General features: G+C 37.5%; 2 protein-coding genes across 2 annotated transcripts in view; both read right to left on the reverse strand.

Moving 5' to 3' along the window:
• On the reverse strand, positions 6,548-13,318 carry LOC109229532 (bifunctional riboflavin kinase/FMN phosphatase-like). Its single transcript, XM_019395002.1, has 10 exons — positions 12,890-13,318; positions 12,497-12,683; positions 11,545-11,675; positions 10,806-10,875; positions 10,161-10,226; positions 8,837-8,991; positions 8,670-8,747; positions 8,330-8,466; positions 7,776-7,868; positions 6,548-6,953 (listed from the first exon to the last, which is right to left on the reverse strand). Exons 1-10 carry the CDS (start codon positions 12,975-12,977, stop codon positions 6,834-6,836), a joined length of 1,125 nt encoding a protein of 374 aa, XP_019250547.1. The 5' UTR covers positions 12,978-13,318; the 3' UTR covers positions 6,548-6,833.
• Positions 15,333-18,866, reverse strand: part of LOC109229533 (14-3-3 protein 9) — a 5,418-nt gene continuing 1,884 nt past the window's right edge. The window contains exons 4-7 of the mRNA XM_019395003.1: positions 18,523-18,632; positions 18,268-18,416; positions 15,786-15,841; positions 15,333-15,694 (exon numbers count right to left, since the gene is read on the reverse strand). Coding sequence (XP_019250548.1) covers positions 15,692-15,694; positions 15,786-15,841; positions 18,268-18,416; positions 18,523-18,632 — 318 coding nt within the window. The 3' untranslated portion in view covers positions 15,333-15,691. The remainder of the gene's footprint in view (positions 15,695-15,785; positions 15,842-18,267; positions 18,417-18,522; positions 18,633-18,866) is intronic.

The raw sequence follows: 18,866 nt of genomic DNA on the forward strand, positions 1-18,866 counted from the left end.
GGGACCGTATTTTGGTTTCGGAGCCCGGTATAGGTCTTATATGGCATTTAAGTTGGGCCTGTAAAATTTGGTAAAAAACGGACTTCATATGACGTGAATCGGACCCTCGGTTGTGAAATTTGAAACTTAAGAGTTCTTGAGATTTTTCTTTGATTTTGATGCTAAACCTGTAGTTCGAGGCGTTATTTTGGCAATTTGATCGCGCGAGCAAGTCCGTATGATGTTTTTAGGTTTGTGTGCATGTTTGGTTTGGAGCCCCGAGGGCTCGGGTGAGTTTTGGATAGGCCACGGAGTGAAATTGGACTTAGGAAAACTGCTGGTATGTTGCAGGTCTACAGGCTTCGCAATTTGCAATTGCGAAGCCTGGCTCGCAAATGCGAGCTCACATTTGCGAAGAAATATCGCATTTGCGAAGATGGGCTGGGCAGGGAGACCTTCGCATTTGCGAAGCTCAATGTCGCAAATGTGACTTCATCAGGGACCGCAATTGCGAATGGTATTTCGCATTTGCGAAGAAAGCAGGGCAGGCCTACCTTCGCATTTGCGAAGCCTGGGCCGCAATTGCGAGTTCGCATTTGCGAACCTGACATCGCAAATGCGATATCTGCACTTGTGCAACTTATAACTTAGACGAAATTTCTTCATTTTTCGAACTTTCTCAAAACCTAAACTCTCTTGGGCGATTTTCCAAAGACAAGTTCTTCTCCAAATCATTAGTAAGTCATTTCTAACTCATTTTCTTTAATCTATAACATCTTTTTACATGATTTCAACTCAAAATCAAGGGTTTTACATGGAAAATTGGGTGATTTTGGGTAGGACTTGGGATTTTCAAATTTTGGGGATTTGGACCTTGATTTGAGGTCCGATTTCAAAATAAATTATATATTTGAATTCACCCGATTTCAAAACAAATTATATATTTGAATTCATGGGTGAATGGGTAATCGGGTTTTGGTTTAATCGGGTTTTGGTTCGAACCTCGGGTTTTGACCAAGCGGGACCGGGGTCGATTTTCGACTTTTTGGGGAAAATGATAGGAAACCTATAATTTAGCATTGGGATTGAATTCTTAGCATTTATTGATGTTGTTAAATTAATTTGGGTTAGATACAAGTAAATTAGAGGTGAATTCTAAAGGAAAAGCGGTGTTTGAGGCTTGGGTTGGCCGTGGAAGTTCGAGGTAAGTGTTTGGTCTAACCTTAGCTTGAGGGAATAGGTGTTGTGCCTTATTTGCTATGTGTTAGTGTAGTGTACGACGTATAGGTATGGTGACGAGTATCTAGACGTTGGTGTCAAGCATGCCCGTGGGTCTTAAATTGTGATCGTTGTATTTCTTAATAAGTACTACGTATGCCTAAATTGTTGATTATCCATGTTGAGTAAGATTTATGATTTTCTTCTTGGTATTTGGTTATTGTTGAGCATTGGCTCTAGTTGAGGTGAAATTGTGAAGTTGATTATTGGTACAAGTTTGGTTATAGCTGATTCCCTTGTCGGGACGTATTTAATTCTTATTGTTGATTCCCTTGCCGAGATATTGTTGTTGCTATTGTTTGGGTGAGGAAAGAGTGATAAAGCACGAAGGGTGATGCCGTACACATTCATACTTATGCATATGGTGAGGAAAGAGTGATAAAGCACGAAGGGTGATGTCGTGTACATGTACATTGATATTGATGCATATGGTGAGGAAGAGTGATAAAGCACGAAGGGCGATGCCGTGCACATTTCTAATATTTACGTGGTGAGGAAGATACATAAAGCACAAAGGGTGATGCCATGCACATTTTCATTACTTGATTGCATTGGTGAGGATTGAGAGTAAAAGCACGAAGGGTGATGCCGTGCAGTTATTGCATGTTTGTTATGATTTCTTGTTGTTTTCGGTTCAATTGCCTTAATTGTCTTATTCTACTATCACCGTCATTCTTTATGTTGGTACTTCCCCCATAGCATGTTACCCCTCCCCCGTTACTTTTGAATTACTTCTGTTACTGTTATTCTGCTAGATACTGTGTAACTGCATGTTAATTATTTGTTGTGTCCTAGCCTTGTCACTACTTCGCCGAGGTTAGGCTCGTCACTTACCAGCACATGGGGTCAGTTGTGCTGATACTACACTCTGCACTCTTTTATGCAGATTCCGGTACTGGAGCATACGGACCTTAGCTAAGGGTTGCTGTCTTCAGTCCATCGGAGACCTGAGGTAGTCCTACAGGCGTCCGCAGGCCTTGGCATCCCCTTCATATCTAGTTTCTTTCTCTTCTTTTCTATTTCAGAGACGGACATGTATTTATTTTGTCCAGACCCTGTTTGTAGAATTCTTAGATAGTCCGTGATATTGTGATACCATTTCTGGGTGGTTTATGTTTATGGATTCGTATTGGTATTAGCTTAATCGTTAAATTTCGTTCTTCCACATTATTAATTCCGCTGTTTATAATTTGGTTAACTTGAAATTGTTGAGGGATTTAAAATGAAAAGGGTAAATTAATCAGAATTGTTGGCTTGCCTAGCTTTCACTAGTAGGCACCATCACGACTCCCGAGGGTGGGAAATCCGGATCGTGACAAGTTGGTATCAGAGCTCTAGGTTGCTTAGGTCTCACAATCCACGGACAAGCTTGGTAGAGTCTGAGGGATCGGTACGGAGACGTTTGTGCTTATCCTCTAGAGGCTACAGAGTTAGGAACAGTTTCACTTCTATTCTTCTCTGTCGTGCAATTTGGTTTCTCAATGCTAATTAAACTTCTACTCTGTTCTTTTGCTGGTTGCGAGAACACGTGCTTCTTCATTCGCTAACCAGCAGCCCGAGCCACCACCAGCAGCAGCTCCCACGAGGGGTAGAGGACGAGGCCGAGGCCGTGCTAGGGGCTGAGGCAGGGGCAGAGCTTAGCCCAGAGCAGAAGCACCAGCGGCGGAGCCTCAGGTAGAGTTTGATGATGAGGTTCCGGCCCAGACAGTTCCGGTGAGCTCAGCTCAGGTCCCAGTGGGGTTCATTGCTACCCCAGTACTCCAGGATGCTCTGGTCCGTCTACTGGGCCTTATGGAGAGTGTCACCCAGGTAGGCTTACTTCCTGTAGAACCAACCGTCTCTCAGGCTGGGGGAGGAGCACAGACTCCTGCTACCCGCACTCCGGAGCAGATGGCTCCCCAGTTTCAGACTCCAGCAGCTCAGCCAGTTGGAGCAGTTCAGCCGGGTGTAGTAGCTCAGACCGGTGATGGAGCAGCTATGTCTGCCGATGATTTGTGGAGATTGGACAGGTTCACCAAGCTGTTCACTACTACTTATGGTGGTACACATTCAGAGATCCCCAGGCTTACTTAGACAGTTGTCATGAGGTTCTTCGGAACATGGGGATAGTGGAAACCAATGGGGTCGACTTTGCTGCTTTCCGTCTGTCAGGTTCCGCCAAGAAATGGTGGAGAGATTATTGTTTGGCCAGACCAGTTGGATCACCAGCTCTCACTTGGGACCAGTTCTCGCAGCTATTTCTCGAGAAGTTTCTTCCCGTCACTCAGAGAGAGGAGTACCGCAGACGGTTCGAGTGCCTCCAGCAGGGTTCTATGACTGTCACCTTGTATGAGACGAGGTTTATTGATTTGGCTCGTCATGCTCTTCTGATACTCCCCACCGAGAGAGAGAGAGAGAGGGTGAGGAGGTTTATTGAGGGACTCGCTCAGCCTATTAGACTACAGATGGCTAAGGAGATAGGTAGCGAGATTTCTTTCCAGGATGTGGCCAATGTGGCCAGGCGGGTTGAGATGGTTTTAGCTCAGGGGAGTGGTCAGGGGTCTGATAAGAGGCCTCGTCATTCTGGCAGATTCAGTGGTGCCTCGTCTGGAGGCAGGGATTCTTTTGGTAGAGGCCATCCTCCTAGGCCATTTCAGTCAGCACTTCAGGTTTCTCACTGTGCTCCAAGTGGTCGTGGTTCTCATATACAATATTCTGATCAGTTGCCCTACAGTGCACCACCAGCTCCTATCAGTACACCCCCGCTCCAGAGTTTTCAGGGTGGTTATCCAGGCCGTCAGGGTCAGTTTCAGGGTCAGCAATCTCAGCAGCTGAAGTCTTGCTATACTTGCGGCGATACGAGGCACATTGCTAGGTTTTGCCGTCGAGCCTCGAGCAGTTCTCAGCACCAGGGTTCTCGTGCTATGGTTCCAGCATCGGGTGTTCCACCGCCCGCTTAGCCAGCTAGAGGTAGGGGTAGAGGTGTTAAAGGTGGAGGTCAGGCCGCGAGAGGTGGAGACCATGCAGCTAGAGGTGGAGGCTAGCCAGCAGGAGGCCGTCCTAGGGATGCAATTCAGAGTGGTGGGCCCAGTCCCGATGTTATGCTATGCCAGGCAGATCTGAAGGCTGAGGCCTCCGATGCAGTTATCACAGGTACGGTTTCAGTGTGTAGTAGAGATGCCTCAGTTCTATTTGATCCAGGGTCCACGTATTCTTATGTATCATCTTATTTTTTCCCTTATCTGGTTGTGCCTCGTGATTCTTTGAGTGCTCTTGTATATGTGTCTACACCGGTGGGTGATTCTATTGTGGTAGATCGTGTTTATCGTGCTTGTGTGGTTGTTATTGGGGGTCTTGAGACCCATGTAGATCTCCTATTTCTCGATATGGTGAATTTCGATGTCATTCTGGGGATGGATTGGTTATCCCCTTATCATGTTATATTGGATTGTCATGTCAAGACTGTGACCTTAGTACTACCGGGGTTGCCTCGTTTGGAGTGGAAAGGGACCCCTGGTCATTCTACCAGCAGGGTTATCTCATATATGTGGTTTTTGTGACTTCTTCTTGAATGTTGTAGTTGCTGCTTTGTTTACCTTTGGAAGCGTCATTCTTGAATGTTGTTTCTCTAATTCTGCCATAAGTGGAGCCATAATTGGAGTAGATTGATTAGATGAGTTGAATGGGGAGTGAGGAAATTTGAGTGAGATTTATAGCAACAAATTAGAGCTGGTTGATTAATTGTTCTCTATGTTTCCTTATTTGGTTTCCTTAGGAATAGGAACTTCTGATTGATATTTTTCACGCTTTTCTCTATTTCCTTTTTCATTTTTTGGCTGGCTGATCTATTTTACTTTCTTAATTTGTTAGGGTTTTTATTGGCCGGCAAGTTAAACTATTTGTAGAATTAATTGCTTTTTCTAGTATCTGGTTTATATACAGCGCAATTTTAAATGTAAATGTCACAGTATATTGAAATATATAATACTACTAACTGTATAGTTGTGGCTAAAAATTAAAAATGAAAAAAAGAAGTTTAGCAATGAAAGGTTTTTCTGAATATAAGCAGTGTCCATTTGATTTAAATTTTGTAATTTTTTATTAAACTTTTCCCATTTCCAAACCCATTTTTGGAAGCTTGCCAAAATGGATATCTACAGCCTTTCGAACGCATCACTTATATTAGTAGTATAGTTTTAGATGTTGCTTAAGATCATAAACTGACACACGAAAAATTAAATGTTCTTAGTGAAATCCCAACTTTTGGTATGTATACAAAAATTAAAAACACAACAGTCAAGCATGAAACCTTTAGGTGTTCACTAAATCTAGCATTTTTCACAACAACTTATATATATATATATATATATATATATATATATATATATATATATATATATATATATATACAAAAATGATCTAACTTTGTATTTCATTAATAGTTGGCGTCAAATGACCTCATGCCATTAGCAAAAGAGCTCATCTATGCTCTTGTTCACAAGTGGAGCTTTAGTTTTTTTCATTTAATTTCTAATTACGGTGATTAGCACATGGAGCTCAACGTATCCTCCACGTGGCAAATTTAAATCTCTTTTTTTACCAGCTCCCCTTCCCCCTCCACTAGCAACTAGAACAGTAAAAGACGTGCTATTGGATCGCTACATGAGATCAGTATCATCCTTTCCCTCCAATATTTTGAGGATGATCCGGTGTAGGTTATACTTGAACAAATTAAACGTCTACAAAAGATAAGAAGGATTTACAAAAAAAAACAGCTCGGTACGCGAAACATCTCACGTTTACGCAGGGTTCGGAGAAGAGCAGCACCCTAAGGGAGTGTGATGTAGGTACCCTACCCTAACCTAATGCAAACATTATAGGCTTGCATTAGAGGCTTATCTTACAGCTCGAACCCGTGACTATAGGTCACCAGAGACAACTTTATTGTTGCTCCAAGGCTCCCCGTAAAAAAAAGCATAAGAAAGATAAAACATTACTCTCTCCGGTCCATAACAAGTGACCATTTTACCTTTGGCACACTCATTAAGAAAATACGAACTCCTAAAGAGAAAAAAGATATATTCACTAAATTAACCTTATTTAATTGTTACCTTGACATAATGAAACATGTAAATAAGGGAAAATTTTGAAAAAATAAAATTAATTTGTTCTTGATTATATAAATGAATACTTATTTTGGACCAAAATAAAAAGGTAAAATGGTCGGGAGTAGTTATAAGTCCGTAATATTGAAGGTTTAATTCGCATAGGACCCTGAGAATACTAAAGCACTGAATTCACCTGCAAAGACTGAAGTAAACACAACTTGATAATTTTCAATTCATTGGCAAAGCACTAATAGTAACTATGAAATACATCCAGAAGGATTTGTAGGCAGGCCACTCTTCCTTGGAGAGTAAGCGCGAGAAACGAGAAGCATAATTTAAGTTCTAATTTTCAAAACTATTTCTTATTCTTTTCGCCCTGATCCCGGGGAAGACATATTTCCTCCTTCGGGGTAACAGATGTAACTACTCGCTGTGTTAATGCCGATAAGATCATGTCCTTATTAGTTTTCCATAAAGGTTGCAGTCATCTTATAAAGCAACTTCAGAAAAGAGGGACTGGAATGCACTAAGGGAGAATTCAGACCGATTCAAGGCAGCATTGGCAATTGATTTGTCTTCCTCAAGTATTTCAATTTTGTCCGATTTTCCCTGTATGAACGATGCATTGGAAAATGCTAAAATTAGTACAGATGAGAAATTTAAGCAAAGCTAGAGTAGAATGAGTGCTTTAAAATGTGAACAATGAACATAGTGATATGGTAATTAAGCATCAGCAAATCAACATCTATGTACATCTTGGAAAAGGGAAGAAAGGAATAAATATATTGTTTGTTTTCATTAAAACTAAAAAAGGAGAACAGGGGAAGTATCTCCTTAAGCCTACCACATGACCCTATAGGAAAAGACTTCAGTTGCTGTAATGGGAAAAAGTATGTTTTGGCTACAATATTACAGCAGCAAGAGAGTGCTTTTCTGCTGTAATCATGTGGAATATCCGTGCCATAAACTTGCAAATGGACTCAGTTACATGAACATTAATTTTAGGGTCTGACTAAGCAACTAAAGCAAGTATGAGATGCAGGCATACTTATCACTAGAGCTGTGAGATCCAGCCCCATAAACAGAAACAAAGATAAAAGTGGGATAAAGGTATCTAATGGAAGTCCAATAGGTGGTTCAGTTCAGAAGGTATCTAAACAGAAATGTATTCGAAGTGTGTAACACAGTGGGTTTTGGGTTTTCAGTTTTGAATGGTGAGTCTCTTGAGGACTTTGGGATAAAACAGCCTGTTTCAATGATAGATTTTTCTATTCTCGAGCAGCGGTTTTCCTGTTAGTTGATAAGGGTTTTCCCCGTAAATCTCGTTTTTCATTCTTTTTTAGTATGATTAAAAACTTATCATCCTGGTGGGTAATTCTTAGGTCCTAAGATAAGTCACTATCAAAGTAATTTAACAACTTTCTTTATCACCTCATCGCGTGATCCTCTGATGTAGCCTACAATCACAACTTCCATTTTGCACTCCTGGATCTGCTCATCACTTGAATCTACTATACAAGCTTGCTGAAATGGAGTAGAAAATCAGCATGGTTATCTTTAAACTAGGAAAACATATAAGAATGAGAAATTTGAAGTAGGCATCAGACAAAAGATAAGAGAAAAGAAAAGCTAATGTACATCAAGTAGGAATTAGGGCCTATTGCAAATAGACACATTTTAGTTATAAGCACAACATGCATGAAGCAATTAAAATCGGCTAAAAAAACCAGTGAACTTTTTGTCATCGCCTAACGAATGCATTTCCAAAATTTTGCTACACTATTTGATGCTTAGTCAGTAGCATGTCAAACTATAGATTACACAGACATATTGAGTACCACCTCAGTAAACACTCATAAATGTTGTATGCATAAACGAAGTATTCTGCATTATCCTTAACTGAAGACAAATAAGCAACCAAAATAGAAAGAGTTCCACGAGCATTCAGCAGTGTCAAGTTTTGAAGCATTGGGTAGTTTACTCACCATCTTTCTCTTAGAACTGCAGCAGCCATGTCCCCAACCACTGCCAAGAACAATCTTTATGATCTTGTGCGCCTCCAGTTTTGCCCAGCCAAAATAAAGTCCAAACACTTGATCGGGTAGAGCAGACGGCCCATCATCTGGATATGATCTTTAGTCAGAATTTTTCACTTATAGCAAGAGGAAGCTCTAATAACAAGAAATACAGATATGATCATAGAAGTATGTCAACTTTTTTTATAAAAAAAAAAAGATACTGTAGGAGTATGGCAAGAATTTTTAAAGGCTGATATCATAAAATAAGAATAAATCAGGGAGGGAGGGCATGTGGCTTTTCCAAGACCTGTAAAATCATGGAGGAGGCCATTTCTGTACAGACCCCTGAAAGAAACAGGTTCAACCAGCAACGCGTTACCAACCCCTGCAATCATTAAATGATAATAGTTGCATCATGCAAGCTGGACATGCAGGACAAGAACATATAGTAGACATACTGGAAAAGAAACATACAGTCTTCAAATGGTGGGAGACCCCATAGTTCTGGCTTTAACTCTAGGAGCGAACGAAGCACAGAATCAGCTATTGAATATTGATCAAATTCAGAATGGAAAGAAGGCACAGCTACCACCTTCATTCGAGCAGCCTTCCCTGCCTTGACTCCAATACTGTCAAAAATTATTGGAGAAGGAACTACTGTCATATCAATTTTCAGTTAATAATAAATGTTCAGTGAGGTGTGCATTAACTGCATAACCGTGTTCCTAGTATGTTGAATCATGAATGAAACGGAAGAGAAAATGAAAATAAGGAGCAAGTCAATTTAGAGAAATGCATGATTATTACTGTTACCATTCTCAAAAAAAAAAATAGTGCAGGATTATTTTGATGCCTGCTCTAATCTAACAGAATATATAATCGCTGAGAAAATAGTTAAGGACAGAAATGCAAGTAACCTGAAGCTCTTCACATGCATTAGTGTGTTCCACAACACAATTTATCTTTTTATGAACAACTAAGTAAAAGCGGTCAGCACTGACTAGAGATAGCATACCACACGTTCACATCTCGTGTGAATCATTTTTAAGTTGCTTCATATTAGCAAAAAGGGTATCCTAGAACAGAACACCAGTTTCTGATGCAACAACTAGCATCCATCAAAAATTCAAAATTAGTAGCTTTACATTGTACAGGAATTGCAACTTGCATGTGTATTGTCTACATATATGTATCATCGACTTATTTCAGTCTCGTCCAAAACTGATCAAAACCAAGTAAATTTTTATGGTTACAGCCTCTATGTGCTAAAGTAAAAGATAAGACTCCTACTCACCATAGTTTGCAACTAATGTTCTCTATTGGAGTTAAAATAAATAAACACGGTCCATGCACCAGGTAGGGGAAACTTCTAAACTAGTACCGGGTTTCAAGAGCCGAATTTTTGCAAACTTAATCTCAAATTCAGTTCTCAGTCCCACGCAAAAATTGTTAGATGAAATGACTTACTCGTGATATGAACATATGTTAGACTCAAGATCAGCTTCAGAAATATGTGTTCAGCTAGTCAAGTTAGCTATTAGTAGGGACAAAAGAAGAGGAACGGAAACTTATTGAGGTACATGCTAATCTGCTATATATTTAAGCAGTAAGCTAATGCTAGTTATGCTGATTGCTACTGTATGTGACGATGTAAGTTTGATGCTTGAGAATAGAAATACAAGCACTAACATGAAAGGTGGGTGATCTCTATCACTCACTAGCACACAACATAGGTATGTAAAAATTGTCCAACTAAAACAATGCTAAGTAGAAATGAGAAATCATGAAGGCTACTTACACAGAATCCTCTATCACTAGGCAGCGAGCTGCATCTGCACCCATCTGCTTTGCAGCTTCCATAAATCTAAAATCAATTCAAAAATTCACAGGAAATCAAAAGGCAAAAATTTATTCAACAGGCAAATTGTTATTGGATCTACAAGACTTATTTTAAAACGGAATGCAGCATGTCGGTCCTGTTACCAAAATACACCAAACAGAATTTCTTTTTGAGTAAGTATATTATTTTATTACAAAAATTCATTCACAGGATGCAAGTCGTTTATCTTAGAATGTGTATTGGCCCAAAGTAAACATATCCTCTTCCAAGTGATGGAAAGAACTAATGAAATAGTTACATTTGCTTACATATTTTGTCTTTTTGGTCAAAACATGAATATCTAGATAGCAGAGACCAAACAATAAATCTCCTTAACTTTATGAGCTGCTAAAAGAATAGTACAATGAGCAGTTTGTACATGCTTTTTGTGACCAAGCACCTTCTTGGTGCTGTAGTCATCAATCAAATATCCTTAGCAAACTTCACGGAAAATGCGATAACACAAAATTCAAGAGGAAAGAGAATATAGAAGTATGTCATATCTTATGCAGAGCAGTAATAGAACAGTTCAAAGCATCACACACTGTAGAAAGCCTAACTTACATGTCTGGAGAAGGCTTCCCTGATTTAACCTGATCACTTCCAAGAATTACGGAAAAGGATTCTTTCCATCCTAGGGAAATGAAAAAAGGATTATGGTAGATTAATATACACACCTTCACAAGGAAATAACTGAAAGAAAGTTGATGTGATGACAACGATTGGAAGGTCATAAAAGGTGACCTCATTTTGGAAGAGAAGGAAACAATTTATACAAGAATAATAATAATAATAAGATGATTCGACAAAAAATACTTTACAGGTCTTCCAGGACTTTAAAGGGATTCATATCCTTTTACAACAAAACTTGATTTCAGGCGGATCATTGAGAAATTCAGTTGAGTTATCAGGGCATACAAACAACTTGGGCAAATATGATAGCAGTAAGCAATCCATTATGTACACCAATAATCCAACTTTCTATATTAAATACTCGTCTAATGCTTCCTCACATCAACTCAAACAAAATCAAAAGGTAGAACTGCAAGCAGAGAACAAAAGGGATGAAAAAGTTATAAAGAATTCACATATGTGACAACAGAGAGCAGCATCCGATGAAATGCCAAACAATGTAACAGCTGTCAGAAAGAAATTTCTCAGTCCTAAGGAACTGTCTTAAGGACTATTTACTTCAAAATAACAACACCAACTGATGAAACAAGAAAATAAAAAATAATGCACGAAGGAGCATAATGAATATAAAGCACGTTTTACATTAATTTCTTATGAGTTACAGCACAACCTTCTTGGAGAGCGACTTTCCCATCTATGTTTTTTCTTTTGGAATTGGAAGCAAGGGCAAAGGGAACTCCGTGCTTATGGAGATGTCTTATAAGGCGATTAGCACCAGGAAGTGCTTTGGCTTCCAACCACCTACAACGAATCAGGAAAAAAAATTACACGTGAATACACTGTTGACATTTGTGAAATCATTGAATATCTTAAACATGACAGTGCAGGGAAACTGATATAAGTTAACTTGTCGCACTCTGATGGTGTGCATAACGATTGACAAATGGGCAGTCAACTAGTGCAGAGTGTTTTACTAGATTCTGTTAGTTATACAGAAGATAGCACTAATATTGCGAGACTAGTCAAAAGTATTAACTACCATGGCAACAAGTATTTCAACTTCATCATATCATCAACTAGAATTTTAGACATTATCACAGAACATAACAGCTTGAAGACAATAAGAATATAACTTCTTAACACAGCGTAAGAAAGAGAGAAGATGCTTATGGCTCTTGAAGTAACAGGAAATGACTTGTATCAAAATAATTGCAATAGGACAAAGTAAAGACTAAAAATCCCTTTATTTAGCCAATATGAAGTACAATGAAATGCCAAAATATGATGAATGTTTGTAAGAGGATGACATCAACCAACAAAGGCAGATCCAAGATTTGAACTTTATGGGTTCGAGTTCGGAATTCCACAACAACCTATTTGATTTACTGGATTCAATATCTATTTTTAACACTAATTTAGTGGATTTTTTTAACACATATACAGAGTTTGAACCAAAGTTATTGGTTTGGACAAACCCATAACTAGTGTACTAGGTCCGCTCATGTCAACCAACTATGCTTTACAGTTTACAAGTGAGTGTCCATATGTATGTATGTATGTATGTATGTGTGTGTATCGAAAATAAAAAGAATCAGCTAAAATAGTGAAAAGAAAGAACTTACTTGTCATGATAAAAGGGCATGATTGCTTCGATATACTGATCGGGCGTGAGCGGGAGGTCATAATCATTAACAATGCCAATAGCGTACTCTTTCTGGGCCATGCCCAATCTTTTCTTCTCCTTCTCCTTATCTGGCACCTTCCCATATCCAGCCAAAAATTCCTTCAAAATTTCCTTTGTCAAGTGCTCTAAAACACACACACACAGACATCTAGGATTTAGTATCACTGGGTACAGAGTGAGTACAGTTTATTAAGTACTTATTTATATATATAATAGTCCGAGTCAAAAGAAGGATTAGATTAGATCCCAACAAACAATAATACTAATGCTGCAATTACTGCAAACCAAAAAAAAAAAAAAATAACAAGGAAAGGGAGTGGGAAAAGAGGACCTGTGCTTATAAGGGTGCCGTCCAGATCAAAAATGACGGCTGAAATATGGGCCTCTACATTGTTGTTTGCAGAATGAAGATCGCCCATTCTTGTGTTAGAAAATGTTAGGCTTAGTGTGAGTTGTAGAATTAATGAGCTGAGAAAGATGAGGAGATGAGGGATTTAAAGAAACATTTAACGAAAGGATCGATACCCATTTGCGTTTGGGTAAGATGCTACTAGCGTAAAGAAATGTGTGTTAAAATAAAGTGTGGGCGGAGAGCCTTCCCGCCTTCCATTCGAGGGAGAAAGTAGTCCCCTATTCCAATTTCCAATAATGGAATGTCCAGTAAACCACCAAATAGATTTATTCCGGTATATCCTAAAATCCTCCTTGTCGCCTTCCTCCTTTTTTGAGTGGTGTTCCAATCAACTTAAACTTAAATCACCTGTAAATTAATTAATATATTTAACAGAAAATTTTGTCCACTAAAACTTAAATAAATAGTAGAAAATATTTACTTAGTCTCTTCTCTCACGAAAATTAGACATCTCCTACTATAACACAACCGTCATGTTTATTAAGAAAATACAACCACCCCTCATTTAAATTATACTATATGATATTATTGACTGGACACTGTGTTTGAGATATTCATTCGGCTTTATACATTACTCCATATTAATGGTGGTGGATTAAAATACCAAGCTTGGTTTAAGAAGTTAATTTGGTTATACTTGGATTAAGATCTCAATAGTTATATGAATTTTGAATTTTCTTTTTTCAAGTTATGAAAGATATAACATATAATGAGGATGAAAAGAATAATGATCTAAAGAAGTAACAAACGAAATATACGACTAATGTGAAATTTCTCCAACAAGATAGGAGAACAAATTGTTGCTTATCAAGTCCGGAGGGACAACTTTGAGTTGCAGTGACTTGGATCAATAAAATCAGCCATTAGCCAAATTGCCCTGTTATAAAACGGCGAGACCCGGATGCATACAAGATGATTACGCTTGTTATCACGTTATAATACTCCTAGACCGATAGTAACTATTTTTTGGTAAAACCTGTGAAGAATTACCATAAACAAACAAACATAAGTATTTACAATCTAAGAGCATTCAACGCCTTAGCCAACTTCTAGGAAGGGTGCTTTAGCCATTGAACCTCTGCAGATTCTTCAGATCCTCTTTTCTGGCTTTCTTCATTGAAATATTCAAAAATAGGTAGAATTTTATCTCACATGTGCCTGCTTCTTGAACGGAAAATTCGTAGTTGTTTATTTGAACTACAAGATGCCTAAACCAAAAGGGAGTTGGAGCTTAAAGATGTCCCTAGAAGCGACAGAAGTAAAAAATATAAACTAGAAAATAGAGCAATAAAGGATAATATGGGAGTGATTTTATTTTGTGTCTCACACAACTTACACTAGTTGTGTGAGGCTTCTTTTTATCTCACATGTTTGTGGACCCATATCTTACACATCTGGGTCTACAAAATTCTGGGACCCACACAGTTATGAGACAAAAAAAAAGGCCTCACACCACTAGTGTCAGTTGTGTGAGGCACAAAATAAAATTTTTCATAATATGGATTCGGATTGTTCACTATTGTAACTGCAGAAGACAAGCTAGTCTACGCATAGACTTTGAAGACAGACTAAAGTAATGTTGAGAGAACACAGTAGTAGTAACCAACTTTCTACGAAATTGCAATGCTATATACTGGTGAGCTAGAACAATATTCGCCAGTTGAGCTTTATTTGGAAAAAAAGTTGCAACGTCAAATTAAAGTTTTTTTTTTCCTGGTGTTAAATCAGCAACTTGTTAAGACAAGTAATGTGTTTAACGGCACACAAACATTCTTGTTTTCAGCAGCATCAATTGTACCACGATACTTGGTCAAATATAAACAACTCAGATGGCAATTCACAGAGACAAATGACAGGACTCAACATGGATACGTAACTGTTCCTCATTGAAAACAAGCCGAGTTCAGACAAAAATAGTAGTTCCTCAAACGCTAATCCATCTAGAATCTATTACTTTTGGCCAGATAAAAGGAGGTTACAGAGTCAATGTAACCAATCAACCTCCATAGAGATGTAGAGAACAAGGAAAGGTGCAATGATCTTTCCAGGAAAGAACTTAACAGCACAACGCCATAGAAAAATCATTAGTTATCAAGAGCGGACAAGTCATTCATTATGAATCACTCTAACCCACCAATTTTGCCTACGTATTTTGGCCAACAGCCTTGCTCCATAAGCAAGAATATCGAGCAAGCCTTTTAAAGGCAACTAATTCTAGATATTCTAATTCTTCCCATCGAAAGGCATAAGATCTATCTTAAGATAAGACTCATGCTCCCAGCGAATAAATTCTGCAACACTCAAAGATTGCCAATAATCTATGCACCACTAAAGTAACAAATATGCTTAGCTTCAAACTAAATGATGAAAAAAAGGTGAGAATTATATAAAATTGGTGACATTGAGATAATAAGGTTGAGAGGTCAAACAAAGAGCTGATGTCCTCCAATTTGGCTGCGGCAGTCCTCTGAAAAATAAAACCACCTATGGACCAAACCAATCATCTAAAGACTGAAACAACTCACTTTACGGAGAGGAAATAGCACAGGGATACAAATCACACACATGCTGAATTGCAACACCCAATTAACATGTAAAGAAACCGACACGACATGCCCATAAGATAAGTATCTACTAGGACTTAACAAACACACATCCCCTTGGTGTATCGCCGTCCTCAGAGCTCCAAATACACAAGGTAGTTCTAACCATTAGGCCCATTCACTGCATGAACACAACAAATATTATGGTTACGAATGACCAAGTAATTGAATTAAAATGAACTCAAACGAAGGACCAGGTTTAAAGAACCTACCTCTGCATCTTCACCTCCACCTGCTTTGTTTGTGGCATCTCCCTTTTGGGCATCTTCTGTGAAATGGAAACAAAATTTTAACAAGATAATATACTAGACCAGAAAGTTAATTTCCCCTCTGATTCAGTAAATTAGGTAGCCCAACTGCCAATAGAGTCATTAATATCACATCTTTTAGCCTCGTCAAACTATCCCTTGCACAAATTATCATATATTTCTAAAGGAAACAATTACTCACTAGAGAAAAGCATCTTGGTTGAACCGCAAATGTAAACTAACTGACTAACTTAATCAAGTAAACAGTTAAAAGTGTCAGATCTCAGCGCCTTAAACACACGCAGATATCAAGATTTAAACTGACCGCTAGAAACAAAAAATGAACAAAAGAAAAAGCTCTTGGTTTAATCCTATGTCAGGAAAAGCTCTCATGACATAAGGAAACACCCTCCAACACTACTTTGTCTGAGTTTTTTCCCCTTCAAGAAAGAAGCAATACCACACAGTCTTCTTTATCACCCTAGATTAATTTTCTGAAAATAGTGAGTTAGAGTATGCTGCACTCCAAAGCTCTCTTTTTTGAGAAAGAATGCACTCCAAAGCACTCTTAGTGCCACCTCTCCTTTTTTTTGATAAACCAAGAAATTCCAATGGATTGTGGCACACGATTCGAAACTCGGTAGATAATTAGCCTGCCTCACTACCCTTCTCCACTTAAAACCAGGCTTTTGTCTGGCAGTGTTCGAACCATGACGTGTTTAACCTTACATATCACGAGCTACGGTGGTGTTCTTACCATTTTATTAAAGCCCTAGGGGCAGTTCTCTTAATGCCATCTAAAAGGTTGCAGAACCAAATTAGTTCTTTCTGTAGCAACTACTAGCAGAAACGACTGGCAAAAAGTTTTGACTAAGCCTTAGTATAGTCAAGCTCTTTATCTATATTATATTTAAAGCATGAAGCCCCTTAGCTAAATGTCGTTCGCCTTTTTTCCCGTTTAAAAATAGAGTTTACATTAGACAAAGTTGTAATTTAAAGTTATTTTCCTAATATTTAGGACTTTAAAATAACTAAAAATTTGGTCATTAAATCTTTCCTTATTGAACTAGATAAGAAGTCATAAATATAAACATTAAAATTTAACCTTAATAATGGAAGAAAAATGGTCTGAATACGTATGGAAAGACTGAAAATTTTAGAGTTAAAAAACGGAAAGATTATAAACTCAAGAAAACCACTTGGACTCTTAACGTTTTAAAAACTAACAATACTACGTACACTATTTCAAAAAATAAGACAGAAAATGCACTTCTTCTTCTATTTTTACATGCATAAAAATCTAAAGAAATTTTTTGAAAATGTATATCCTCTTTTATTTACGTTTACAAATACTTTTTACCTTTTTTTTTTTTGCATTAGAAATTGAAGGAAATTTTTACTTTGAACAAAATATAATTCCTTCTTAAAAGTTGTAATTGCATTGTATGTTGATTGTAATAAAATTAGTATTAGAGAAATTATTTTATTTTATTGTTGTTTGATCTTTAGGATCTTTTTCTTTCTTTAATTAGTTCAATAGAATCAACATGTAACCTTTTCAAAACGATTTATTTAGTTTTTATCTCATAACTCAAACGTGTTGTTCAATGTAACATTTACATGAGTTTTCAAAATTAAATACCCATTGATGGAGTACACAGCATGTACCAAGATTATTTGAATAAATAAGTAAAAAGTTGTCAAGAATTACATCGTGGGTCAAAGCTAATGTCATGTGCTAATGGCAAGTATATATATATATAAAAAAATACGAAATCCCTTATCGAAACGTTGTTCGCCTTTTTTACCCTTTAAAATTATATTTCGCACTAGACAAAAATAATCATTTAATGATTTTCTTAAATTTTAGAGCTTTGAAATAAACTAAGTTTTGTTTACTAATACTATCGTAAATATCTCAACTTTACACAAGTTACCTTACATACGTAAAACCGATTGACACGAAGGAATAATCGCTAAACGAAGGAACCATATATAAATATTGTAGCTATATATGTAATATAGGAGTACTAAAATAAAAAACTCATCTACATATTATAAATAGGGAAATATTGTATATAGAGGAAAATAACGAACTTCGGTAGAGCAGAGTATCTTGCTTTATTGAATAATTAGGTAAATAAGATCAATCATCATTACTTTCAAAAATTTATAATTTTTTCTTTAACATTTCTTTTATAATAACTCAAATATAATTTTTAATATAAAAATTTATATAATTCTTTAAAAAATTATAGTCATTAGACGAGGTACACACTCGCGTGTGTGTATATATATTTTATTCAAGCTAAACAGGGATAGTTATAATAAATAAATAAATAAATAAAGTGCCATCTGCCAGGTAAAATTTATGAACAAACAAAATTCTAGATTATACAAACACCAAGGCAACCTATAGGATATTAGGATATGAGTCAAAACATACCTGCATCCTCTGGAAGATCAGAAGTCCACAAGGTGAGATTGTCCCTTAGAAGCTGCATAATCAAGGTGCTGTCTTTGTAGGAATCCTCATTCAGGCTATCCAACTCAGATATTGCTTCATCAAAGGCCTGCTTTGCCAGATGGCATGCCCTGGAGAAAACAGATTATAATAGACTGAGCGCAGGAACAGTTATGGACGCACCAATTTTAAAAAGGTATGGATAAGTTCAAGAAGATGAAAATCCAAAAAACAAACCTTTCAGGCGAATTCATGATCTCATAATAGAAAACAGAGAAATTCAAAGCCAATCCCAACCGAATGGGATGAGTGGGAGGTAATTCCGCCTCTGCAGCAGTTGTAGCTGACTGCACAAGGTTCAGCAAAAACCAGTAAGTGGAAGCAAATAGACATAGATATACGTGGCCAAACTAATAGGGAGTTCAACATATAAATGAGACAAGGGGAATCAGAGAAAAGAAATGAGGAAAGAAGCTCTAAATGTAAATGCATGTAAATAAAATATAAAATACACTCCTGTAGGGTCAACATATTTGATATACAAAGGGTCTTCACTTTCAACCCCCCCCCCCCAAAAAAAA

The sequence above is a fragment of the Nicotiana attenuata genome, chromosome 7 (genome assembly GCF_001879085.1).
Source record: "Nicotiana attenuata strain UT chromosome 7, NIATTr2, whole genome shotgun sequence".
Classification (NCBI taxonomy): Eukaryota; Viridiplantae; Streptophyta; class Magnoliopsida; order Solanales; family Solanaceae; genus Nicotiana; species Nicotiana attenuata.

Excerpts from the sequence above, each read along its gene's own strand:
- LOC109229532 (XM_019395002.1), bottom strand. The coding sequence starts at position 12,977 with ATGGGCGATCTTCATTCTGCAAACAACAATGTAGAGGCCCATATTTCA. Across the intron at positions 8,992-10,160 it reads CTAGTGATAGAGGATTCTGT|TATTGGAGTCAAGGCAGGGA; the intron begins GTAAGTAGCCTT and ends AATTTTTGACAG. Across the intron at positions 8,748-8,836 it reads TCTCCCACCATTTGAAGACT|GGGTTGGTAACGCGTTGCTG; the intron begins GTATGTTTCTTT and ends TAATGATTGCAG.